This window comes from Drosophila albomicans, chromosome X, assembly GCF_009650485.2.
Source record: "Drosophila albomicans strain 15112-1751.03 chromosome X, ASM965048v2, whole genome shotgun sequence".
Taxonomy (NCBI): Eukaryota; Metazoa; Arthropoda; class Insecta; order Diptera; family Drosophilidae; genus Drosophila; species Drosophila albomicans.
This window is the reverse complement of record NC_047627.2, coordinates 9,241,706-9,268,701: the sequence shown is the minus strand read 5'-3', so window position 1 is coordinate 9,268,701 and position 26,996 is coordinate 9,241,706. Positions and strand designations below refer to the sequence as shown.

Here is a 26,996-nt window from a genome sequence, read left to right as displayed (position 1 = left end):
AATTCATAGCAAAAGAAAATACAACATTTTTTAGGTCCTCAAGAAGGCAACCAATAAATTGCTATATAATAAAACGAAAACAAAAGGAAAAACCAACACGTAATTCAAGTGTATTTGTACATTTATTCGAAGAGTCCATGTTAATGTCGAAAACGTAGGCGAGCAAAGTATGGAAATTATATTTATTTGATAAATTAGTAAAGAACAAAAACACAAATAAGATGCATTATATATATAAATAAATGTATATGTATACATGCAATGCAATGCTCTATATACAAAAAGGGAAAACTTTTAAATTGCTTAAATAAAAACAAAAATACAAAAGCCAATCTTGTCGTTTTTCAAATTGAAATATGGTTTCCGATATCCTAGCGCAACATTCTTATCGATAACACCCAGAGTCAGTGTTGTTCTATGTGCGTCAGATGTTCAACGAATATCTTGATAAACTATTGTACACGCATGGAATTTCTTCAATGGAGGTAAGCCGAAATAATGAAAAAAATAATCTTTGCTTTGCTTGTTATATAGTAAACTGTATAGAACAAATTTTCAAATTGGGAAACATCAGTGTGTACACAACTTTACGACTTCGATAGAAACTGTTACGGATGGCTCCAATTGGCTCCACAGTGTGGCCATTTAACGTATATTGTAGTTTTTGACATCAATATACCACACAATGAAATGCAAATTTATGGTATATTTTGACATTTATTATTTGCAATGGCGCCCTTGCTCATATGCAAGTAAATAACAGAAATCATTCAATAATTTTCGTATTTAAAAAAAAATAACATTTCTTATATGTAAATAATGAAAATTTAAAATGTTTATTAAATAATTACATAAAATTCGCATGTCATCAATCTTTATTTTAATAATTGGAAATCCATTCGAAAAGTAGCGCCTTTTGACACGCCTTTTTCACATATTGCCTCATCACTAATCGAATAGGACCAGCCATGTGCATGCGATTGCAGTATATTTCTGTTTTTGGCGAAGCTTTTAGTATTTAGTATATTTTGAAATTCAGCTTGCGGTCACGCTGCCTTGCCTATCCATAGTTTTTTTTTTGTATCCAAACAGTAAAAATAAGTTTAAACAAAAGCATATACATATAAGTTAATTTTTTTTTTCGTTAAGTGTAAAATTTATTTATTTTTTAAGTGCGCGTTCAATAAGAAAATGTCATCGCGAAGGTAAATAGGAAAAACGACAATGTACACACATACACACATACAAGATTCACGCACACACACGCTCCAAACCCAGATGTACCATGCTCACATACACACTCACACACTTCCACACACATTCCCCAACACACACAGGCACATACACGCGCGCACAAGCCCATAAGCACACACATAGCCATACACATAGATACACTCTGGGGCTATTTACATATGTATAAGTATATACAAAAATCAAAAAACCAAAGAGAAAGAAACAACAACATTGAGATAAAAAAGTGCAACAAAGTGCTGAAAGTAAATTGCTCCGCAGCAGCCGCTGACGCAGCCCCGTTGGTTGTCCCCTTTTCCCCCTTTCCGGCCACCCTGTACTCTTCTCCTCTCGCAATAATATCGCAATATCGGTCGCGCTACAGCCAAAGCTATGAAGCTAAAGCTACGGCTACATCTACAGCTGTTGCGGTCTGCCTGCCACCTCTGTTTCTGTTGCTACCGCTGTTGCTGTTTGGTGGGCGATGGGGAAAGAGGGGAGCTTGGTCAGGCAGGTGGCTGGGTCAGCGGCTGTTGCGGTGTTTGCAGGGTGTCTTTTGTGTGTGTGTGTGTGTGAGTGTGTTTTTCGCTGCTGCTGGAGATGTGCAAAACGAAACGAGAATTTCCCTGCTCACGATCGCGTTCGCGTGCACGCGTGCAATTTGCACGATTCACGACATGCGCAACCCCAAAACAGGGGGGAACAACTCGAACGTCCCATTAAATGATATTAGGAACTATGTATATTTACACACCACTTGATTAGCTGTAATAAACACACACAGGCACACATTCAAATCAAATACCTCTACACTAAATATTTGTGCATTCTCACTCACACTGTTGCTGATGATGATGATGATGATGAACTATGCCCCTAATTTTTACAGATGGTTCCACCCAACGATAACGGGCATCGAAGCTGAAACATTACTACAGGAACAAGGTTTCGACGGTTCATTTCTAGCACGTCTATCATCATCAAATCCGGGCGCATTCACACTTTCCGTGCGTCGGGGTAACGAGGTAACACACATTAAAATCCAAAACAATGGCGACTTTTTCGATCTTTATGGAGGTAAGTGGATAAACTGCACTATGTTATGGACTGTCATCCAATTTAAACTAATCACAATATGATCTCCCCTTCTGTCATGCAGGTGAGAAATTTGCAACATTGCCGGAGCTGGTACAATATTATGTGGAGAATGGGGAGCTGAAGGAGAAAAATGGTCAGGCCATTGAGCTGAAGCAGCCGCTCATATGCGCTGAGCCCACAACGGAAAGGTGAGTGCCTCGGCTAAATATCCTTCTTGTTTTCCAATTGGAACGTCACTCTTGATAACAGCTGTTGCTGTGTTTGTAATTCGAATCAGAGTTCTTTCCCCCTCCCATACGTATCTATGTATGTACACATTGTGCAGCTGATGGCTCATTCGACCGATGATGATGTCGCCATGCTGTCTATAATACACACACACACTCACACACACAGGCGCATGCATTGAAATGGTGTGCGTAACATGCATAGATATGCTATAGCTCGTCATTTCCTTGACCCAATTCTGTATTCAGCCTTGCAGAGGGTATTTTAATTATGCTACACAGCTGCAATCGTCGCACGTATTAATTATACTATATGTATACATATTATATATTCTCGATCAGGACGTTGAACTTGTTCGTTGATTATTGCGTTCTTGGTGCTGGGTTGTGTATGTATTTATCTGTAATATCAACAACTTAAATATATACACACACGCACACTAACACACACACATGCATTTTTATAGCATTTCTCGGTGCGCAAAATTGAATGAACTCCTTACAGGGTATTTGCTTAACGTCACCTCGAAGATTGCAACTTACACATGTATGTGTGTGTATGTGTGTGTATCAGCTCTATCTGCTTTGTTTTGTTTTTGTTATGCGAGAGTGCTGCAATTTTTTGTTTTTTTTTGTGTACTCAAAATCGAACAGTGCGTTGAATTTTCGAATACACTTTTTATTACATTCATACATAAAGTATATATAGTACATTATATATTGCATAGGCAGTTGGGGGAAAGTGTTTGAAATTAAAAGGCGATTGGCCGATTTTCCAATCAGATTGACTAGACTATCGATTGCGGTTTCAGCCTGCTTCTTGTAAGAAACATACAAATTAAATGTTATGTATTGCAATAGCCACAAATGCGATTGTTTGATAAAAATAAACACTTGTGCATTGTGTCGTCGATTATATGCTGGCAAAAAGAAAGCGTACATAGATAAACCCCCACACACACACACATATATAGATATGCGGGCATGTATGTATGTGTAACGATCGCACGCGACGCGCTGTCTGCTATGTTAACAGCACCGCAAACTAAGCGACACGTGCAAATGTTGCGTTAACAGCGAGCTGTTAAAATTAGGCAAAGCACATGTTAATATGCTCATGTTTGACAGCGGTTGTCTCTCTGTGTGTGTGTGCGAGTGAATGTTAAACCAAATTAATAGAAATTTGGTGTGAATAATTTCTAAATACGATTTAACGCAGCAGTGTTCACACACACACATGCATACATATATGTACATTAAGTTACACCCACAAGATATTGCCCATACAAGTTAATGCATTGTGCGATTTCTGTTTGTTGTTATTGTTGGTGCGCCGCTGTTAATGCCTTTTGCAACCCACACACACACACACACACACATACAGTCGGAGAACACGCACACGCTAAAGTATTTTTGTTATTTATTGCTTATTAACATTTTTGTTGTCTGACTGTCAAATATTTTATTACAATGGCTTCTCCTCAGTTTCAGTCTCAGTCAGTCAGCCAAACGTGCTCTCCCTCGCACTTGCACTTCCTAACACCCACACTCATGCTGCCGCCTGCCATCTCGCTCGCTCTTTGTTTAATGTGTTTCCAATTTGTTGTTGTTGTTGCTGTTGCTTCTGGTGTTGTGACTGGCGTGCATTGTTTTTGCATTTTCCGCATCCTAACGGTCAGCCACCTTTTGCCACACCATGCCACGCCCACCTGACTTTGACCGTCTGCCTTTTTTTTTTTGCTAATTTTGGTAGCCACTTAAAAATATCCGCAACTGAAATTCAAACTCGAAATCGAACTGCAAATCGATAAACAGACTGCTCTTAAACTGTGTTAAGTGCGCATCGCTGACGTTAAACACAGCGACTGTTTCCCCAAACGCAACCGCCTCCCCCCTCCCCCCCACACTTCACCACACGACACTTCAATTCAGGCAATGCACAATATTCAATAATTCGCATATTGCCTGCACTGCTGTTGTATGTTGAATTTCGCAATGTGACGTTCTGTGGGTCGAAGTATTGAAATTATTGGTTCTTCTCGTTGTGTGTGGGTTATTTTTAATTTTGCCAGCAAATTATATTTGTTGTTGTTATTGTTGTTGTTGTTGTTACTGGTTGGTTGTATTATGTATTTATAAATCGAATTTGATTTGTTCCCTTAACTGATCTCACTGGGCCGGTCGGTCTCTTTCGTCAATTCGTGACGCTCTTGTCCAGATGACGTTCGCAATTGATTTCGGCACGTTTTTTAATGAATCTAAAATTAGTCTTAGTCCATGCCAAACAAACAGGAACAAAAGAAAGCGCGCAAACTCTGTCGTCGTCTCTTTTGCTCCCTCTCGCTCTTGCATTTGCGCTTGCTGCGGCGCAACTTCCTCATTAGAGAGACAACAACTTTTGAGTCATGCTGAAATTCTATGAAGAGCTTTCAACTCTCACTTCTTACACATGCGTATGTATGTATATACATACACTAATGAATGTATGTATGTGTGCATGTGTGGAGGAGTGATCTGCTTTGTGGGGGAGTTGTGAGCTTCCGCCTTACATAAAAGCTCTGATCTGTATGCATAGTACGAGCAGCGTCCGCCATTTTGTTAGTGTTTATTGTAATTGTTATTCCAACGGTTATTGTTATTGTTACTGTTACTGTTGTTGTTGTTGTGTAGTGTTGTTCGTTTGTAACGTGCTTTACAATGTGATGTAACGCAACAAGAACAACAACAACAAAAAAAGAACCTCAATAAAAGCCAATTTTATGCTGGGATTCCCTTGCTGGCAACGAGGAAGTAAATTTGGGCAAAGTTGCTCTTTGTGAAGAAAGTTTCCGAAGATTTCTCGAATTTAAGCCACTAATTAAGTTTATGTGAATGACAAATTTTGTCTTTATTTCGAAATTTTATTTTGAAACCTAAGCGAAAAGTGATTCTACCTTTAATAGTTTATGTTGATTACTAAGAATTGAAGAAATATATTAAAATTCTATTCCTATTTCCTTAACATATTTGCAATATTAAGTGTTCATTATATCTTCAGTTATTTCCGATAAAATTAAATAATTCAATATACTTCTTAAGCCACTTTATCGAAATAATATTTTAAAACTTGAGGTTAAAGTGAAAAATTTCACCTTTTGTAGGAATTGTTAAACAAATTTAATAGTTTTCTTTGTATATATATACATTTTTTATTTAATATCCTTAACAAATTTGCAATATACTCTTTTGAATATTTCTCAATTTCTCGAATAATTAAAATTTACTACTTGAGGGATTGGCCTATTTATGGCTTCATTTCGCAATCTTTTTCTAATACTTGAATGCAAGTCCATAAGTATTTTCATTATTGTTGAACGAAAGTAATAAAGTTTTGCATATATAGTTTTCTTAATTTCTACGTTACACGGATTTACTGTAAAGAAGTTATGAGTGTAATTCAAATATTTTGCTTTTTGAATTCCATATTCAACAAAAAACTTATTAATTATAGTGGCGTGAAAAACAATAAGAATAATAACAGCGACAAGTGTTATTCACATGCTGTTTATCTAGTTGCAACGCAGCAAGTTGTTTAATAACATGGTTGTAATTAAAAAATGATAATTGTTAATTGTGCATTACTTTCTTCTCGATTAATGCGAGATACATTCTCCATTATATAGTATGTGTATATACTCGTATAGTCGCAGTAGAGCGTAGAACCACTTGAGTAAATCTGACAATAATCAATTAAGTTTTCAATTTGTTTTGTGTTGGCGGTTGGTTGGATAATGGGGGTTTGGTGAGACGCTTTCTGAGTTGTCTCAGGCTCATTTGAAGTGTAGCTTGAAATGCTAAATGTTTACAATTTTCGCCATTAAGACAAGCCTACAAAATGCTTTATAAATTATGCCGTGCACGTTGACAGCCTCTCTGACTGAATGTGTTGTATCCGTATCTGAGTTTTGAAATCTGTTTGCCGCACAGTTGCCACAGTTAAAGTGGCATTTGTATCTATGCCTTAGCGTCGCTATATGGTTCATATATACTATATACTATATGGTATATATTGGCATATATAATTTTGTTGCCGCCCCACGCTAATTGTATTTTGTGAGCTGCGTGACATCCTGAGCGGGCACTTAACTATAACGATGCGATCAGGCCATAAGAATTTTATCACCTATTTATTTGGCCCATTTACCTGTCTCAAGCAAACAGACAGACAGACAGTCAGGCAGGCAGGCTGGCAATCACAGGGAGAAGAGACATTAAGGCTGGCAGCATCTGGATTGTTGATGTTGTAACGATCACATGATCGCCAGTGTGATCGAAACGATGGTGTTGGTTGAGTCTAAGTGTAGTTCCCCAAAAGGCAAACTCACTCACAACAAGATCACTTTCTTATATAAACAGAACGATCAAGCGATCAATCCATCAACTGTGATCAAGTGATCTATACTGTTCAGTTAACGATGCTATGGTGTGATCAAGATGAGGTACTTTTGTTGATCACTAAATGCAATTACTTCTAATCACGCACAGCACGATCAAAACAAACTCTCAACTGATTTACAAATTGCTAGTTATTGTTTTTAGATCTACAGTTAGACGCATTAATTTATAAAGATTCTATTTATTATAAATATCTGATAGTTATTTATTCAGATCAGTGATCTTTTTAAAGCTTAGATAATAATCTTTTTTATGAAATTCAAAATTTGATTGAATATTCAAATCAGTAGCACAAAGCATCAATTGTTATTTATATTCATACGTTACGATGCAGCGTTATCTTCGCTGTGTTTGATCTTCGATGCTTGATCAGATCTTGTGCGTTCAGTTGACTTTAGCAATTGCATTTGCATTGCGAACAAGTACGAGTACTTCCCTTAAGTCAACTTCTACAATGTTGTTCTTGCTGTGTTGTTGTTGTTGTTGTTAATCAAATGTGCGCACGAAGCCAGAACAGTTAGATGCTTCGATGCGAGTCGTATGAGTTGGATCGTTATATGGCTGGGGTCTATATGGCTGTGTAGAGAGACGTGTATAAATTATATCCTAAATGGTCTGGCCACACGATTTAAAGCACACATCACGAACGTGCGCCAAACCGCAAATGGACGCAGAGAATGAAAAGACGGACAAAGTCTGAATATTATTGATATTTGATTTGATTCTGGTTAAAACCCTCACATGAGATCTGAGCATTCAGCTAGAGCTTGGCGAAAGGTTGTCCTTCACATACAATATCGTACAAAGTCAAGTCTCACATCCCGGAAGCAAATAAGAGAAAGCAAATCGTAAATTCAACTATTACTTACTTACTTGCTTTTGTTGCTGTCTGTTCGAACACAATAGAAAATTGCACTTTTTGACCTGGTTTACATTCACTTGACTTGATTGTGTAATCCCTTAGCGCACGTAGACCCAAAAAAAAAAAAAAAAAAAAAAACCGATGAATGTGAATATCAATACAACAACTCCGCCTCCACAATGTGACATAGGGCAGGCATAATGCAGCTGTGTATACCTAATAATAGTTATTTTCGTCGTGCCTCATAATTCATCGCCAGCCAGTCAGACAATAAAAGAAACGGAATTGTAAAAAGTCTATAAACTACAGATTCATTGTCAACGGACGATTCGGAAATATCCAGTTGTAGCATTTGTTCGTCGTCGTCGTCGTCGTTGTCGAGAAATTCCCAAGAGAATATAGATTTCAATTTTACAATATTCCCCGCATATTAATTATTTAATTATTTATTAACTCGCTAGTTAATCTTATTTAAATTGCCACCCCCCAAATATCTATGATTATTGGAAATAATAATAGTATAATTATTATTTTGCTGACCTTGTTAGCTGCTCGCTTATTGATCGTTAGTATTTATTTTTAAAAACTATAAAGGAAAGTTTTAAATTTTTTATATTTATTGGATTGTTATTTCACTGCCTTTGAGAAACTAACGGTAGACACTTATTGATACTCTGTAATTAGAGAAACATGGTTTAAAAATTAAATTTAATAGAACTATTGAATTTTGGAATTCTTACTAATTAAGAAAGAGTATTTTTTTGGAATTATTTAAAATGAGATTTTTAAAAATAATGCGACTTAAAGAGTGTTAGAAATATATTCCAAAGATATTTATATAGGCTCTTGTTGATACTCTGTAAATAGAGAAAATGGTTTAAAAATTTGATTTGTTAGAACTCTTGAAATTTAAAATTCTTTGGTAAATTCAGTAAGAAAAAAAAACTAATTAGGAAAGAGTAAATTTTTTAGAATTATTTAAAATGATAAATCAAAAAGATAGCGACATCAAAAGTGTTAGAAATATATTGAAACCCTGTAAATAGAGAAAATGTTTTAAAAATTGGATTTGATAGAACTCTTTAAAATCCTTTGATAAATCCAGTAAGAGAAAATACTTATTAAGAAAAATGGAAGTTGTTAGAAATATTTAAATTTACAATTCTGAAAAGAACAAAATATTTTCCAAAGACATTCTCGTTAATACCCTGTAAGTTTAGTAAATAAAAATTGGAGATCAATTTAATTTCATATCATTATTTAAATTACAAAATCGAATTTAAAAGGAAATATACTTAGAGAGTAGCTAGAATTTGATTTCTGTGAAATCAAAGATGATATAGCTTTAAATACTATATATCACATCTAAGCTATCGATTCTACGTGGTGTATTGCACAACTAGTTGAGTCACGAGACTTACTCACAAATATGCACATATGTATGTCTACTATATATAGTATAGTACATTTATGTAAATACATAGTTATTGCTTCATAAGAATTATGCAAACTATGCTTAGCATGTAAATGGCGAGTGATTCACTCGAGTCTCACTCACTCAAAACGTTGCTTGTATTAATTTTCTTTGTAATAAGGGTTTCGAGTTAAGCAAAACCTTGAACTTGGCTATCGATTGATTAGAGCCGATAACTGGCCGGCTAATAACCCCAACGTTGGGGACGCCTCAATGCCAAGTCCCACTGAACATTTGTGAAGCTCCAGAGAGTGTTTTTTTGGTATAACAAAAGTACAACAATAAAATACGAGACGAAGAGGAAGATTCGCTGGAGCGGTGTGAGGAGGGGGAGGCGGAGGAGGAGGATGGTCGCAGGTTGGAGATTGGGGAATGGACAACCGAATGCGTCGCATAGTTTCGCGCCTCGCATATTAAACGCCGACATTTGCGCACAACACAAAATCGTTATTAACAATAAATTATGTTTATTTTTATATGAACATTTTGTTCGGTTTCATGTTGTTGTTGCTGTTGTTGTCGTTCGCTCGCTCGGCGTGCCCAAATGCGATCGCGCTGAGGTTTTCTTATTATTATTATTATTACTTTTGTTGTTACTGTTGTTGTCATTGTTGTCGTTGTTGTATAGCGGCTGTTTTGGGCAGCACTTTGGGTAGACGAAGGTCGTCGCTTGAATGCTCTTGAAATGGCTCTGAATGAATATACGAATCATATCATACTCGTAAAACTATTCATACACTCCAATGCAGTAATTATTCTCGCCTATATCTACAGATCTTCAAAAGCAGTCCAACAAGATTGCAATTACTCAACTTTTACTTTGCCAGAACTGTTTTCAAAACTATGTGATAATCTTCTTTCTGAGATTCACTTTTTCCATATTGTTTTGTGTCGAACTTTCATCTCATTATGCATTTTTTTTATTTGCTGGCAAATTACGTGAAACTCTGAAAATTAAGCTGACAAAGTAATTCTCTGAATCACTTGCAATTTTATATCGAAAATACGCGATTTGGAAATTTTGATTGCATCAAAAAAGTTCAGGTTCTAATTTCTGTTGAATTTCAAATTGCGTTGGCTCTCGACTTCAGTACATCGACAGCTCACAGAATCGGCTAATAATTCAATTTAAACTAATGAAATTATTTGTACAGTGACTAACAGCTTATTTCGTACTGTGGTCTCGGCTAAATTAACCTAACAAATTTATTAAGTCAACGCAAATTGATTGTTTTGTGACTATTTTTTTTTGTGGTTGTCCTTTTTTGTCTATCAACAAAGCAAACTGAAAAGTTTATGTAAACTATAGAAATTCTGCTTAATAGCCACGTGTTTTAGAAAACACTAAAAATAGTAAACAATGTTTAAAACTTTACATTGTTTACTATTTTTAGTGTTTTCTAAAAATTGAAAAATTGAAATATTGGTTTATTGTTTTTTTCTTTTATTATGTAATTTGGAATCTCACTCTTTTGTCTTTCATATTATGTGACAATTGTAAAGTAAAGACTTTATAGTTTTTAATAAATTATCGAATACTTTTTTTTGGACTTTAAATGAAATTCAAATTGAACATCAATTTTGAAATAATATTTCTTAAGTTTGAATTTTATTTGTAGTCGAAATATTATATTCGATAAATATTTCGATATTTATGATATTTTTCTTATATTTTCTTAAATTTGTTATTAGTTGAGTACAATAATCATTAGCAAGCTGTTCATCATGGATTACGTAGTCTTTAAGAGGATATTGTTTGTATAAATTCTTTGGGATAACTTAACAATGATATTGCTTAGGCAAGTTCTAGGCTTTTCATCAACTTGTTATTGTTTATGTCAAACAACGTGGTTGTAAGTTGATTGTTTTTCAACAAATATTATTGTGGTTGCTGCTTTAAGACACTATTAAAGCTGATTAATGTTATGGCCTGCTGGCTGTTGTTGTTTTCAATTTGTGACGTTGCGAAAGTTCCAGCGAAATTCGATGATGAGGCGTTCACTGAGACTAAGACTATCGTAAGCCAAATGTTTGTCATCGCCAACAACTCCCACAAAGCGAGCTCAGTCCCGATTCTGTCCGTCTGTCTGTCTGTCTGGCTGTCTGTCGCCAAGAGTGCCCAGAGCTATTGACTGAGAATGAGACTGAGACTGAGAATGAGAATGAGCACTGTCGGTGGCGCACGTCGTCACAAGATGTGAACGCGAAACCAAAGCCAAAATTGGCTGCCAAATATGCGGGGCACGTTCGTCTCTGACGTCTGCGCGCCTGCGCCATAGAAGAAGAGCTGTTTCGCCGTAATTCTCTCCCTCTCTCTCTCTCTTTTTGTCGCTCTCATTCTCGCTTTGTGTGCTAGCTATCTCCCTGTATTACGGTTTTGCAACAACAAAAACAACAACAACAGCTACAACAAAATCCCCCCCTACGAAAAATTGCCCGCATTGTTAATTCGGTTTCAATTTCATTTCCGGTAGCAGGTAACTGGCGGCGCTTACACGCTGCTTTACCATCTCATCCACATTATGACCATATATACACACACACGCACACACACAAACACCTATATGCTACATAAATGAGAATTCGGTTTCTGATTCATTTGCCATGTCGAACGCTTAGCATTCAAATAGCTGTTAACTAAGTGCATGCTGTCACATGCAAGCAACAATCAACAAGCAGCAATCATGTAGTACAGTGTAGTACAGTACACACATCATTTCAATTATCTTAGTCATTGTCCACGACATGTGCAATGTGTACAACGTGTAAAAGTAAAAGTGCCGTCGCTGCATGATGGGCAACTTTCAAATGGTTCTTGACTGGTGCAGTGCTTTCACTCTAGCTGCAATACGATCAATTCTTTTCAAATATCATGGGGTGGGCCACCCAGTATCGGGTGTTAAACTGAATTATTTACTGAAAGTCATTCACGACGATTGCGCAGCAAATCTTATTGTTAATTATTTAGTTGTAAAATATTGCACTTAATGTAGGGGCGTCCTCCTTACGATAATAACAACAATTTAAAGCTCAGTCGTAAACAAAATTCCAGTTAGAGTAAAAAATCTGCAAATCGATAACAACAACGATAACATCGCTTACGGTACATCTCTATTTACCACTGCTTGTGCAAGAAGCAGTGCAAGCCGCAAGTCACTTCTTGCATGTGACAAGAAACAACAAACAGTTGTTGTCAACACACAACAGTCATCGGGCATCAAAACAAAAACAAAAACAATAACAAGAGTGACGACGACGGCGCCGACGGGAACGCCAACGCCAACGCCCTCGTGCCCCTCCCCCCGGCACAACAAAAAAAGGCGGAGAAGAACGTCAGTGATTACATTAGGCTGACATGTTATGACCAAGATTAAGACGAGTTCGAGTTGTGAGTTCGAGTTAAAGTCGCTTCGCATTTTCGTGCATTTAAAACAAAAAGCGGCGCACGCAGTCAGGCAACATTCATTCATTCACGAGCACACGATCTGAGCGCTTAGAACAGAGCGGCAGAGCAAGCGAGCACAAGCAACAAAGCAAGCAAGAACCCCAAAGCAACCTCCAGCAGCAAAAGAGACAACACGCGAGTCAAGAACAACGACGACGTCGACAACAACAACACCAACAACAACAACGAAGCCGAAGACGAAGCCGAGAGCAACAGCGAAGACGACAACAAACGACAACGACGACGACGACACGAAGTAGCCAGAGACTTGAGCAAAAAGCTTAACACTTGGCTGCTGGAGCTTCATTCTCGAGTTGCGGTTCAACGGCGCAACAACACGCATTATCAAAGCGAACAAAGCAGAAATACAACAGTTTAACGAGCAATTCGCGCCCAAGCAGTGCAACAAGCAGTCCAAGTGCGTGGGCGGCTTTTTGAAAAGAAAAAAAGAAAAAGAAAAACAAACAAAAAATCAAATTCGATTTGCGAAACATTCGATAACACAGTTATTTTTGTTAACTTCAATTAACGCGATAAACTAGATTATGCCTTCAGCCGCATTCGTTTTCGAGCATTTGATTGCAGCACAAACGCGACTGGACGACGCAGCAGCCAAAACAGCCGCCAAATTGTCAACGAAATCGACAACAACAACAATTCCAACACTAACAACGACAACTTTAGTTAAAGAAAAGAAATTGCTGTCGGTTTTTAAGAAAATTGTGCAATAAAAACAATCGTAAAACATAAAAACAAAAACAAATGCAAAATAAACGTTATTGTTATTCTTATTAAGAGAACACAAATAGTTGCTATATACTACACACATTTGTATATAGATTTACGGCCCACAAGCATTAACACATTAACAGCAGCAACAACAACAACAACAACTTGTTGTGTGGCTAAGCAAGTCGTTACATAAACCAGAACAACAGCAACAAAAACGTTAATATTAAAAAAACAAACAACTTTTATCGCGTATTTTCCGCTGTGGAAGTTTTTACAATCGTATTCAATTTATTTTTGTTTTTTTTTTTTTTTTGTGTGCTGAGAAAGTTAATGCGTAAAAATCGCTAGAAAGTGAAAACCGCATAGAAGAAAGGAAAACAAGAAACCGCAACATAAAAGTGCAACAAGTCGCAAGCAGTGCAAAACAAAACAAAACCATACAAAAAAGCAAGCAGTCAAAATGCTGTTCAACAAGTGCCTTGAGAAATTGTCCAGTTCGCTGGGCAACGTTGTCAACAACAAACTGCAGGAGAAGCAGGTGTACAACAACAAGAACAACAACAACAACAGCAGCAGTAATATTAACAACAACAACAATAACAGTATTAATGAGTACAACAAACAGCGCAATTTCGAATACGAGCGTGCGATACAAGCGCATTACGGCAACGGCGGAGGAGGTGGAGGAGGAGGAGGAGGAGGACGCACGTCGAGGAGCAACAGTCACAGTTACAGTCGCAGTAACAGCTACACCCCGAGTCACAGTCAAAGTCACACAAAATCGAAGCCCAGCAAAGGTCACAAGACAAAGGCAGCAAGAACAGCAGCAGCAGCAGCAACAGCTGCAACCGATGAACGACAGTGCAAAAATTGCATGAGCAACGATGAGCTGGCCATGATTATCCGAGGCGTTGCCCACAACAACAACAACAACAACAATCAGTCGAGAGTGCGACCTGTGTCAACGACAGCCTCATCGAGCAGCTCCTCCACAGAGTCGCTGCATCTGCCACTGACCTCGCCGCGAGGCAGCCAAAGCAGCAGCAACAGCTCTAACAGCATCACAATTGCCCCGCCCACCGCCACATCCGCCTCTTATCCCGTTACGCCCACATCGTGGTCAGCATCGCCGCCAAGCTTTGCGACAACGCACAACAGCTTTGGCGGCTCCAGCGACACACTGGCGCTCCTGGCGGCCATGCGTGTGCAACTCCTTGGCTTCAAGTAAGTGTTAACAGAAGAAGAAGACGAAGAAGAAAAACACCTCAAATTGGGCGCGTCGAAAAAACGCGCGCACACTGCTTAACAAATTAGGCGCGACTTAAAACGCGCGCGTCCCTTGTTTGTTGTGTCTCTGCTGAGGCGCGTGCGCCACACAAATTAAATTAATGCTGTTGCTGTTGTTGTTGTGTGCTGCCATTAACAACAATCTAATAAGCAACAACAGCAGCAGCAGCAACAACAACAACAATGGTAGTAATAGCAACAAATTGTCATGTGCCCAAAATTGCCACGCAAATGAGTAAATATTTAAGCTAAGCATCAGCAAAAACAACAGCAACCGATTGAGTGGGGCTAGTGACATTCTAATAGATAGACATATGACAGATACAAACACACACACACTTACACATTTATTTATATATGGTCAAAATATGGGTAAACAAAACGCCTGCACGTCTGATTTTCATCTTTTTTTTTTTTTTTTTGTGTTCTCTTCGCTCCCTCCGCTTTGTTTGCACTCCTATTTATGAGACATCTCTCAACAGTTGGAGCTTCAGTTATGAATATACCCTATAACCAAAAAAAAAAAAAAAAAAAAATTGAAAAAATAGTCAACAGCCAGGCATTTCCGACTCACCTCAATTAAGTGCGGTTTTATGACAAACTCGCTAAAAAGTACTGCGAGAGATAAATTATATTTCGCATCTATCAAGTTATAGAACATCAACTGTTCGTCTCATTTTAATGGTATTATAGTCTCTTATTTATTTCGATGTTGTTATTGTTGTTCAAGTTGTTTTTTGCGTATTGTTTGTTATTGATTTTTGCATTTAGAGCTGCCGCAGAGAGAGAGAACTGCGACATAAGTTCTAATGAAATGATCCACACCATTTAGCGTCGTGCTACAAGCAAAATGCCAGGCTCATAAATAACTAAATACATATACGGGCATCTGATAAACGACAAACGAAAAAAAAAAAAAACAGAAAAAAAAGAAAAAGATCGCATACCTGCGAATCGTAACTGGCACACAACAGACAACGCAGCCTCTTCTCTACCTTGGCTAAATAAACGTGCTTTTATTATCTGGATGTGGGAGTACACACACTTTTGCAGAGCTCCCCCGCCCCCCGTACCCACCACTGTTTACACACATGTGGTGTGTAGCTTACAGATTCTTTCAATTCTTTGCATTGTCGTCGACTGTGTGTGTTCACCGCTTATCAGACATTTATCCCGCACTTCATCTCCCCTCCCCTGCCCTTCTCTCTCATTTGGCAATGGAAACTTTTCAGCACAGACCTTGGAGGTGGAGGCAACTAGCTCCCCAGGGTCGCATTGTTGCACTTCCGGCTGTGCCGTTTAGTGGGTCACTTTTGCTGTTTATCGTTAGAGCGTTAACAGAGTGCGCACTTCAATTAACACTCCTTTCTTTCTCCCCTCCACTGCTTCGCACTGCACTGCTTCACCTGTGTACTGCTTGCCTTGACAGCTGCAACCGCATGTTAATTGATTTTCGCCAGCGTATAAAGTAATCTCACTTTCTTGAAAATATTAGAACTTTTTGTAGCACATTAACGTTAACTTAATAGCTGCATAAATCATGCAACTCCAAGTTATTCAGTCTTATCTATTTCTGTGCTGACTTGATGAAAACTTTTGCTGCATTTTGCAACTTAACTTAATCAATTATTTGCAGTCAATGCTGCTTATTGATTTATTTCCATGCAGTTTGATTAATTAATGTGAATGAAGAGCACAAAGCGCAAAAGCTTAATGAGTTACATTTGCCTCTTGTTTTTTGCATATGTGAAGTGCTTTAGCAAAAGCTACAAGCTAACATATGAATGAGTTTTTAACAACCAAGTGATTTGCAAAAGGGCATAAAACTTGAAACAATTTGCAATTTGAAATATGTGCAATTTGCTTCGCCCCCTCCCCTTCTCAGTCACAGAACTTGAATACCGTGGATACCAGCCTCCAGTTTGTTGTGTTGTGTTTTGTTTTGCTTTGTTTTTGTTTTTACTTTTTTCGTGAGTTTTGCGAGCGCACAAATTTGTTAAGCTGTGACAAATGATAATTTATGCGATATACATTCGTATGTATGCATAATTATATAGAATATATTTACACACACAAGTAGATATATTTGCGATTGTGATTTAGATTCGAGACTCCAACTGAGGCTGAGCTGTTTGTTGACCTTTTGGCGTCGCCTCGTCGCATTCATGAATGGCCAACAGGTTGAGTTTTGTTCACGGCGACTGCTTCCTGTGTGCGTGTAACGGTAACTGTACTTGAAACTGTAACAGTAACTGTGACAACAACAGCGAACTGCTTGCCTTGCCAGATACCCTGGACTAAGCAGTGTACTTCATTTTGAAGTGAGCAACGAAATGAAAATAGTTTATTTATTATTTTTATTTCAAATTGCATTTATATTTTCATATGACAACTGCTTTTTAAACTGTTGCTGCTGTCAAGTAAATACCCTGTATTTGTGTATGTACAAAGTGCCTACGTGACCTCTCCACACGTTCACGCAATTGAAACACGAAACATTTGGCACGAATTACAGGGTATATAACACTTGCACATGTTAAGTTAACGTGACGCAAACAGCAGTCAGATGCAAAAATACATTTTGATGGGGCAATTAAAACAAACAAAAAAAAAAACACTGAATACTTTAAGTATGTAATTGCCTTTTGCCTTCTGCCTTTAGTCCAAAATTAACAATTTTTCCGTTAATGCGAAGAAATACAACGACAACAGCGACGACAACGACGACGTCGACGAACAGAGCAGAAATTATAATAATAAAAATAGACAGATGAGAAATGTGCTAATTTTGAGGCAGTCAATTATCGCATTGAATCACTTGGCAATCGAGCATAAGAAAAGCACGGGACGAAGATTGGTTGTCGGGGGGCAACAAAAAGAAGGAATTGTAGGTAGATTCTATTAGCATTGCGGGTTGTTCCCGAATCCGTTGAGTTTCCATCGATAAATCGAAAAACTAACCGCAGTAGAGCCAGTGTTGCGCAAGTTTGCAAAGTGTTTTGCTGTAATTATATGTTTTTTGATTAACATATTTTGTTCATTAGCATTTCCATGCAACCCCAACACAAGCGACAAAACTGCTGTGCATGACTTTTGCCAATGATCAAGTTATTTTTAGATCTTGGCGCGCATTTGATTGACAACTCTAAAAATAAAAAAACGCCAGAGATCAATGGGAATGGGATTGCAATTAATGATCTCTATCCGATAACAGCTACCAACAATCGACTATCGGCATTTTCAATGCCATTTCCGGTTGCTAAATATATTAAAGTTATGGAAAATTCAACAAAAGTTGCAAACATGATCAGCGGAATCGACATTCTTATCATTAGCCATAGATTCATTCCGGCTGGGGAGCCACCTTGAATATGTAACGAGAGAGAGACGCAGACAGAGAGACAGAGAGAGAGAGAGAGAGAGTAACGAGTCGAGTAACGAGTTATTCGCAAGGCATGCTAAGTGCTATGCTGACTGACGGATCCAATAATGTGTAAAGTCGATATCTATAAATAGTATACAACCAACACACACACACACACACACATGCATATACGGAAGATAAATCAAGGGAAAACTCGACGCATACATAACGCATGAGTCTAAGTCTAAGCATTAAACCGCATGTTTTATGATAACTATGACCCCAAAACAACACCAACAACGACAACGATGCTCAACAGTTTGTTTTTAAATCGAAACCGGCTTAAGGACAACTCAAGTGAAGTCAACTCAAGTCAAATTAATTCGATTGATTTGTTTCGCAGTTGTTCGCTGTGCTCGATTTACGATTCTATTCTATACCATATAGACCACATAGTATACATCTACATATTGATGGCGACGAACTCTGCGAGGTGTTGTTAGTTACTACCTGGCTGGAGAAGTGTTTTAATAACTACCGAGCCATGTACACATGTACATACTGACTGAAACTGTTCGCATTCGCATTTCGTATTCGTATTCGAATTCAAAGCAAGTTTTTTAAGTTAGTGTTATTTATGCAAAATAGAACAGGCCAATTCCAATTCCAAAGCCAAAGCCAAACGAAAACACGTTGCGACTAAGTGTATACCCTGTTAATTGATTGAATTTTATATTTAAATTTTTTATTAAAATGAAAAATTATGCAAAATGTATTTGCTCTTCAATTTGTTGAAGTAAAAAGTTCTATCGATAACATCCGATTTTCGATTGTGTTCGAATTGAAGCTGAAGCACACTGCTTGCTGTCATCGATACTGCGTCACAAGCAGTGCTGAGAGCTGTTGCAATAAGCCAGCCATTTGACTGACAACAGCCGCCAGCCTTTTTTTTTTGCGTTTGTTTTTGTTGATGGCTTTTGCTTTCTGTGTCAGCAGCAACAGTAGCTGCCAATTGTTGTTTTCTACAAATACACATTATATACCAATATATATATGTATACGCAACGCCAGACGAGTATTACTTATAACTATGACTACTTCCATATGGCCTGGACAGGCGACAAATCAACAAAGCCTTATATGTAAGCAGAGTCCGAGTCCGAGTCGAGGCAGCAGCAACAACAACAACAACATGGCAACTAACTTGCACTTTTCCACACGTCGCTAACTGTTGTTGTTGCTGCTGCTGCTGTTTGCCTTGCATTTGTCCGTTTTCTTCGGGTTGTTGCATTTTTGTGCGCATATTCGTTGCGATGCGAAACGATTGAATTCGATTTGTATTCGTATTTTGTATTTGCACTACCTCTCCTCCTCCCCTCGCCCCCCTTTGTCATAGTGTCAGCCTGTGTTGTCGGCATCGTTTTTAGTTGTTGTCATTTGGTGCTTTGCTTTGCTTTTTACTTTTTGCTTTTGCGCGCTTCTCGCCTGTGTTTGCATTTGTTGTGCACAGTTCATAGTTGCACTTCAAGCGCGCACGTAGCACGACAGACAATCTTCAGCAGCTGTGTTCAGGTTGAGCACACATTAACAGACTACTTAATTGATTGATTGATTATTAAACGATTGTTATTGTTTCTTCGTTTATTGCAGATGGTTTCATGGCAATCTTTCTGGCAAGGAAGCTGAAAAATTGATATTGGAGCGCGGCAGGAGTGGTTCGTTTCTTGTGCGTGAATCTCAAAGTAAACCTGGTGATTTTGTGCTTTCCGTGCGCACAGACGACAAAGTGACGCATGTCATGATTCGATGGCAGGTAAGTGTCAAATTAATAAACTAAATGCAAAGGCCAAAACAAAAAAAAAAAAAAAAACTTATAGACATAGACATAGATATAGATATAGAATGCAAATCGATTTGTGGCTGTAAGCAATAATACAAGTAATGGCAGTAGTAATAACAACAGCAACAACAACAATGACTACAACAGCAGCTGATACACAAGTAATGCAAACGACTGGCCGTAAAGTTCCTCATCGTTTGACCTTGAATTAGTAGTATACACTGTGTGCTTGCATATGCCAGCTTATAATAAATATACTCTACAACGTTTACATTGAACGTGTGTATATGTTAGTATGTGTGTGTGTGTGTGTGTGTGTGTGTGTGTGTGTGTAACGTGCAAATACGTGCACACATTTGTTTATTGTCATCGCATTTAGGAGTTCATTTAATTTTTTAGTCATTTCTCGCGCACTCGTGGCGTATGCGTAATGTAAATATACTGCTTGTCCGGTCAGCTGTTAGACCAAAGCCTGGCGCACTTTCAACTGCTTGCCGACAACGCTGCTTCGTACTGCTTGTTTAACAGGCAAAGAAATTCCCCAGTTCAATAATATGCAAACTCAAATGTGATTTTTCTCGATCACAATGGATTTGAAATTGAAATGAGTTCGCTTGAAATTTCGCTATAAATATAAATAGTTGATTTACAAGCCAGAATTGTGCATAGCACTACAAAGTAGTATTATATAAGATTGTTTGCCAATCCACTAAACACGACAATCCCATATTTTTTTACCAATACGAAACTATTGTAAGTCCCCACAAAATAAAATATATATTTTTGTAATTTTGTTACTATTTGTTGTGTTGGTGCTTCTGACGCCATTTTTGTTATTTTTGTTGTGTTTTTTTTTTTACAATAATGTTATTTACATGACCGGTTGGGCTTTTTGTTGTTTTGTTGTTCACTTAGATTTGACATTGCGGTCACGTTTGCACTTTTATTAGCTAATTGTGTGGCGTTTTTTAATTAATTTTATTGTTGCGGTTCAACGCGAACGCTTAGTCGCGTTACCCTGTAGAACAGTCAATGGAGTTTGCTAGACTTATTTCAGTAAGTTTTCTTTTCAATGTCTTGATCTGTTGCATATTAGTTAGCGTTCTGCTTGGAACTTGTTGAATAACATGCCACATTTGTCTGTTTTGCTGTTTCAGGATAAGAAATACGACGTTGGCGGTGGAGATTCATTTGCCACACTTTCCGAACTGATTGCACACTACAAACGCAACCCGATGGTGGAGACCTGTGGCACAGTGGTGCATCTGCGTCAGCCCTTCAATGCCACACGCATCACAGCGGCCGGCATCAATGCTCGCGTCGATCAGCTGGTCAAGGTGAGTGGGAATCGAATTCGGAATTGGAATCGAAGATGTTAATCTAACTATCTGTTTGTCTGCCTCTTGCAGGGTGGTTTCTGGGAGGAGTTCGAGTCGCTGCAGCAGGACAGTCGGGATACTTTTTCGCGCCAGGAGGGCTACAAAGATGAGAACCGCCTGAAGAATCGCTACCGCAACATATTGCCCTGTAAGTCGTCAACTGTTTGATAGCTTAAAACCTCGACCAATAATTGCAAAAAGAACCCTCAACCAATGGCTTAAGGAATTCCTTAATAACTCGTTGACTAACCGTCAACTAATCCAAAAAACATTTTAAGGAATTTCTTAAGTAATTGAGTCCACATTACATTCCACAACAATTTCCACTTTCAGTTAATCCTTAATATCAAAATGAATTCCTTAACTTATTTCCCCATTTACACTTTCCAAATTAATCCAATTACCATACCACATTTAATGCCCTAAGGAATTCCCCAATTTATGACATACTTGTTTCCTTAATTAAATCTTTAACTAATCAAGCAAATATTTGGCTATCTTTCAGATGATCACACGCGTGTGAAGCTGCAGGATGTGGAGCGCAGTGCACCGGGAGCCGAGTACATAAACGCCAACTATATACGCTTACCCACCGACGGCGATCTGTACAACATGAGCAGCTCCTCGGAGAGCCTCAACTCGGTGCAATCGTGTGCCGCTTGCACCGCCGCGCAGACGCAACGCAACTGCCCCAACTGCCAGCAGCTGAACAAGACGTGCGTCCAATGCGCCGTCAAATCGGCAACGTTGCCCTACAGCAATTGTGTGACCTGTGGCCGCAAATCCGATTCGCTGAGCAAGCATAAACGCAGCGAATCGCTGTCGACGTCGACGGCCTCGCTCAACGGTTGCCTTGCCATGCTGCTGAAGAAGAACTGCGGCGATGCCTCGCCCCCGCCCTCGGTGTTGTCGCATGCCACAAGCAGCGGCGTCTCCGGTTCGCTGCTGAGCGTCGAGCGTGACATGTTCAAGACGTACATTGCCACCCAGGGCTGTTTGGCGAACACGAAAACGGACTTCTGGAACATGATTTGGCAGGAGAATACGCGCGTCATTGTGATGACCACCAAGGAGATTGAGCGCGGCAAGACCAAGTGCGAACGCTATTGGCCCGACGAGGGACAGTGCAAGCAATTTGGTCACGCCAAGGTCCAGTGCGTCAAGGAGAACTCCACCAATGACTATACGCTGCGCGAGTTTTTGTTCTCGTGGCGCGACAAACCCGAGCGCCGCATCTATCACTATCATTTCCAAGTGTGGCCCGATCACGGTGTGCCCGCCGATCCTGGCTGTGTGCTCAACTTCCTGCAGGATGTCAACACCAAGCAGAGCAATCTCACGCATGCTGGCGAGAAACCCGTAAGTACAATTAGACATCGAATTTTCCGCCCACCATTAGCACTGTTAACATTCGATTTCAATTGCAGGGTCCTATTTGTGTGCACTGCTCGGCGGGAATTGGCCGCACGGGCACTTTTATTGTCATTGACATGATACTGGATCAGATCATGCGAAATGGTAAGTGTGACTTGGGTTCAAGTTGTTAGATATTTGCAATTGAATGCAGCTCCAACAGGTTAACAGCCAAAACAGTGCTGTTAGCGTTGTTAATATGTAAGCAGTGTGCTGTTGCAGCTAAGCAGTGCAATTGCCAGCAGTGCAGAACTGCTTGCCGCAAAGCTTTACTTATTCATTACATTCTCTTCTATCTTTCTCACAGGCTTGGACACCGAAATTGATATTCAGCGCACAATTCAAATGGTGCGCTCGCAGCGCTCGGGCATGGTGCAAACGGAGGCGCAGTACAAGTTTGTCTATTACGCCGTGCAGCATTACATCCAGACGCTGATCGCACGCAAGCGGGCCGAGGAGCAGAGCATACAGGTTGGACGCGAGTACACCAACATCAAGTGAGTTGCAAATTGTGCATAAATGTATATGAAACTGTATTTAACTGAACTTTGTACGTGTCATTTGGTCATTTCAGGTACACTGATGAAATTGGCAATGATTCACAAAGATCTCCACTACCACCAGCAATTTCTAATCTAAGTCTAGTAGCAAATAAGGCAACGGGAGCAGCAGCAGCAGGAGGAGGAGGAGGTGCAGCAGTAGCAGCGGGCACAACAGGAGATCCATTGGCAGCGTTGAATGCTGCAAATGCGGCGAGCGGCAAACATGTCTCGAAATTGCAACCACCGTTGCCGCCGTTGGGCGCAAACAACAACAACAATAGCGCAGCGAACAGCAGCAGCAGCAGCAACAGCAACAATCATTGCAATAACATGAACGGCGGCAGCGGCAACAGCAATGCCAATGGCAACGGCAACATTCTTGGCAGCAATGGCGGCAACAGCAATTTGCGCAAATCAAATTTTTATAGCGATTCGTTGGCCGCCTTCAAGCAACAGAAGCACATTGATCAGGCAGCTGCAGCAGCGGCGTCGCAGGCAACAACTGCAGCAGCAGCAACATCAGCAACAGCACCTGCAACTGCAGCAGCAGCAGCATCTGCAACAGCAGCCGCAGCAACAGCAGCAGCAGCAGCAGGTAAGCAGAAACAGGTCATGGGCCGGCCGGGTTTACTCAAGTTGCTCACCAGTCCCATCATCTTTCAGCCAAATACAAAAACATTCCCAAAGACATGAACAGTTTGAGGCAGCCACATATTGCCGCATATGCTGCTGCGCCTGCGCTGCCGCCGCCACCGACGCCGCCGCGCAAAACATGACAAATGAATTTCTAAATCATAAGCCAAACACAAAAAAACACACACACACACTTACATTTACACTTACACAGAACATAAGCAGATCATGTACAGTTGACTCACTCGCACTCGCACAGAAACAGCTTATAAGCAACAGCCCAACAGCATCAAGCAACAGGAGCGAGCGTAAGAGCGAGAGCAACGTATGTATGTACAGGAATGATTGCTAATGTTATCGACAGCTGCATTTGCACTTGATGCACACACAGAAACACACTCTCCCACTCACTCACACACATACGCACGCAAGCACTTTCTTACCTCCAAAACGAACTTGTAACAAAGTTAGCGCGCCATTTTGAAAAGCCGAAACTTTTGTTTTCAAAACAATTATTTTTAAATCGTCAACTGTTTGTATGTAATCACACCTATTTTTATTTTCTTTTATAATTATTTTTACTATTACTATTATTTTATGTTCATTTTTTTTTTTTTTTTTTTTTTTTTGTAATTGTATCAATTTATACCCGCCCTATGCCCCCGTAGTTGTTAGCATTGTAAAAGTTGATGAACCATCGGCTTAGGAGCAGCAAATATTGTTTTAGTGTTGTAAGTGTTGAAAAACGAAATGAAAACAAAACAAAAGCGTTGATTGTGATTCAAAAGAAAATGGCGTCAAACGGAACAGAATGTTAAAAATAAAAACAAAACCCCAAGAACAGAAAAGAACGGAATAGAACAGAACAGAACAGAATAGATCAGATCAGAACAGAACAGAATAGCATAAAATAGTGTGTAACAGAATAATCGAACAGATAAAACGTAGAACAGAACAGTTTAGCGGCAAGCGCATAAGAAATCAATCAATTCGCAGGCAAGGCAAACAAACACCAACCAACAACATACAACAAACATCAAACAACAAAAACTACAAGCATAAACATTTAAACAATGAAAAGATAAAGAATTATAAATTTTATACACATTTGCCTTGTCTTAACAATTAAGCATAAACAATTAATTTAAGCTGATTATGTGCATAAGTTTCTTATTGTTAACCTTTTAACTTGTAATCCTCCCCGCGTCAATGTCTCTTGTTTGTACTTTTTGTGTATTTTTATGAAAAATTCGTAATTTGTAATTGAATGCTGTTTCCATTTTTTGTGTGTAAAACGTGTAACGTTCTTTAATTTTTTTTAAATATATATATATGTATATGTATGTATGTGTATGTATAACGCGTAGCTAACTGTATTCTGTATATTGTTTCTCTCTCATTTTGATTGAATTAATGTATTTTGCTTTAATTTTATATACGGACGTACGAATATAACTTATCAAATTTATTGTGTTACATTTTAAATGATAAACTCTCGATGTAGGCATTATTATTATGATTATTATTATTATTAATTTTATTATTACAATTATAATTATTATGCATACATAATTATACATATTACACTTACTTATACATGTGCTTTTTTTTTGTAATTTTACATTGTCATGTTTATGAGTGAGACTGTGTGTGTGTGTATGTGTGTCGTCTAGTTTTTCTTTTATCGAAATGTGAGCCAATTTTTATATGCAATAAACAAGCAAAACAATTGTACCTTTAGGCGAATGACATATGTAAGTGTGTGTCAACAATTGACATCCACACACAAGCGTGTACACACACACACACGCACGCACACACACCCTCACATGTACTCACACAGAGACACATACAGAGCAAACATTTTGAGTAATCTTGATTGAAGAATACAACAAAAACAAACAAACAAACAAACAAAACAATTGTAAATGAAATTAATTTTGTAATTTTTATTTTACGCTTTTCGTAAGTGCTTTAAATTGTTATTAATTTTGCAAAAACGAAAGAAAAAAACAACAAAACAAAACAAAACAAAAAATATGAATGAAAAACACAAATTATATTTGTATTTATACATGAAATAAAACATTTTATATGCGATCATTTCAAATGAACACAAAAAGCAATATTAGTTTTTGTTCATTTCGCTTATTACTATTATTTCTTTTCATTTAAGATTATTCCTTTTTTTAGCTTTAGTTTTTTATTTCGTATTTGAATAAATGCAGCATGCGTGGCCAATGTTGCCACATTGCATTAAGAAATATCAAAAAGCGAAGCTGCCAAATTTCACTAACCAATATTTTGCACAAATAAATGAAAGTTTTAACCAATCATCTAGCTCTATGCTAGGCCTTACTAAGAATCTTACACCCAACACTTCCACACATACATATATATGTATATGTATAACAGACCAACCATACATACATATTGCAACTGGAACAATGAGCAAAAATGATGAATGAGAGCAAAACACCAAAAACTATAAGCAAATCAACAAAATGGATATAGCAACGATCTAACAACAACAATATAACAATAAGCATGAACGTGTTCAGTAACACCGATAGATTTTACATTATAAATAGTTTAACTTTATATACAAAAAACGAAAACGAAACCAAAAAATGCGAAAATCTAATTATTATATATTATATTGTATTAAATTAGATTGCATTGCATTGCATGCCTGATCTCAATTCGATTACGCATTGAGTTATATTTTGATTATTGCATTATAGATATTATTTTGATATAATTAGATATGTATACATGTATAACTTGGCCTGACCTCTACGATATATTTCATAAGCAATGTCCCCCTTTACAATTAAACAACTTGAAGATAAATGAAGTGGAAACACACAATTCGAATGATGCTCGTATTCGACTATATTCAACTTAAAAACATACGCACATTCATAGCGAATACGAGTATATAACTGATGCAGATACAGATACCGATACCGATACAGATACAGATACCGATTCAGATACAGATTTATTGTAATTGTAATGCTGAAGCCTGTCTTC

At 38.3% G+C, this 26,996-nt stretch overlaps 1 protein-coding gene across 3 annotated transcripts; it reads left to right on the top strand.

Moving 5' to 3' along the window:
* Positions 1-1,054: 1,054 nt before the first annotated feature.
* On the top strand, positions 1,055-26,016 carry LOC117564092 (tyrosine-protein phosphatase corkscrew). Of its 3 annotated transcripts, XM_052003872.1 has the most exons (11): positions 1,055-1,205; positions 2,120-2,307; positions 2,390-2,516; positions 19,804-19,966; positions 21,151-21,330; positions 21,403-21,520; positions 21,878-22,731; positions 22,800-22,890; positions 23,093-23,282; positions 23,360-23,922; positions 23,991-26,016. In XM_052003872.1, exons 1-11 carry the CDS (start codon positions 1,192-1,194, stop codon positions 24,101-24,103), a joined length of 2,601 nt encoding a protein of 866 aa, XP_051859832.1. In that variant the 5' UTR covers positions 1,055-1,191; the 3' UTR covers positions 24,104-26,016. The 3 variants fall into 3 exon arrangements, with proteins under 3 accessions (XP_051859832.1, XP_051859811.1, XP_051859854.1); XM_052003851.1 differs by lacking the exons at positions 1,055-1,205; positions 2,120-2,307; positions 2,390-2,516 and adding an exon at positions 13,756-14,726; XM_052003894.1 differs by lacking the exons at positions 1,055-1,205; positions 2,120-2,307; positions 2,390-2,516 and adding an exon at positions 19,707-19,725.
* Positions 26,017-26,996: the final 980 nt, after the last annotated feature.

Coding starts and splice junctions, on each gene's coding strand:
- LOC117564092 (XM_052003851.1), top strand. CDS start 13,963: ATGCTGTTCAACAAGTGCCTTGAGAAATTGTCCAGTTCGCTGGGCAAC. Junction 19,967..21,150: donor ATGTCATGATTCGATGGCAG/GTAAGTGTCAAA, acceptor TTGCTGTTTCAG/GATAAGAAATACGACGTTGG. Junction 23,923..23,990: donor AACAGCAGCAGCAGCAGCAG/GTAAGCAGAAAC, acceptor ATCATCTTTCAG/CCAAATACAAAAACATTCCC.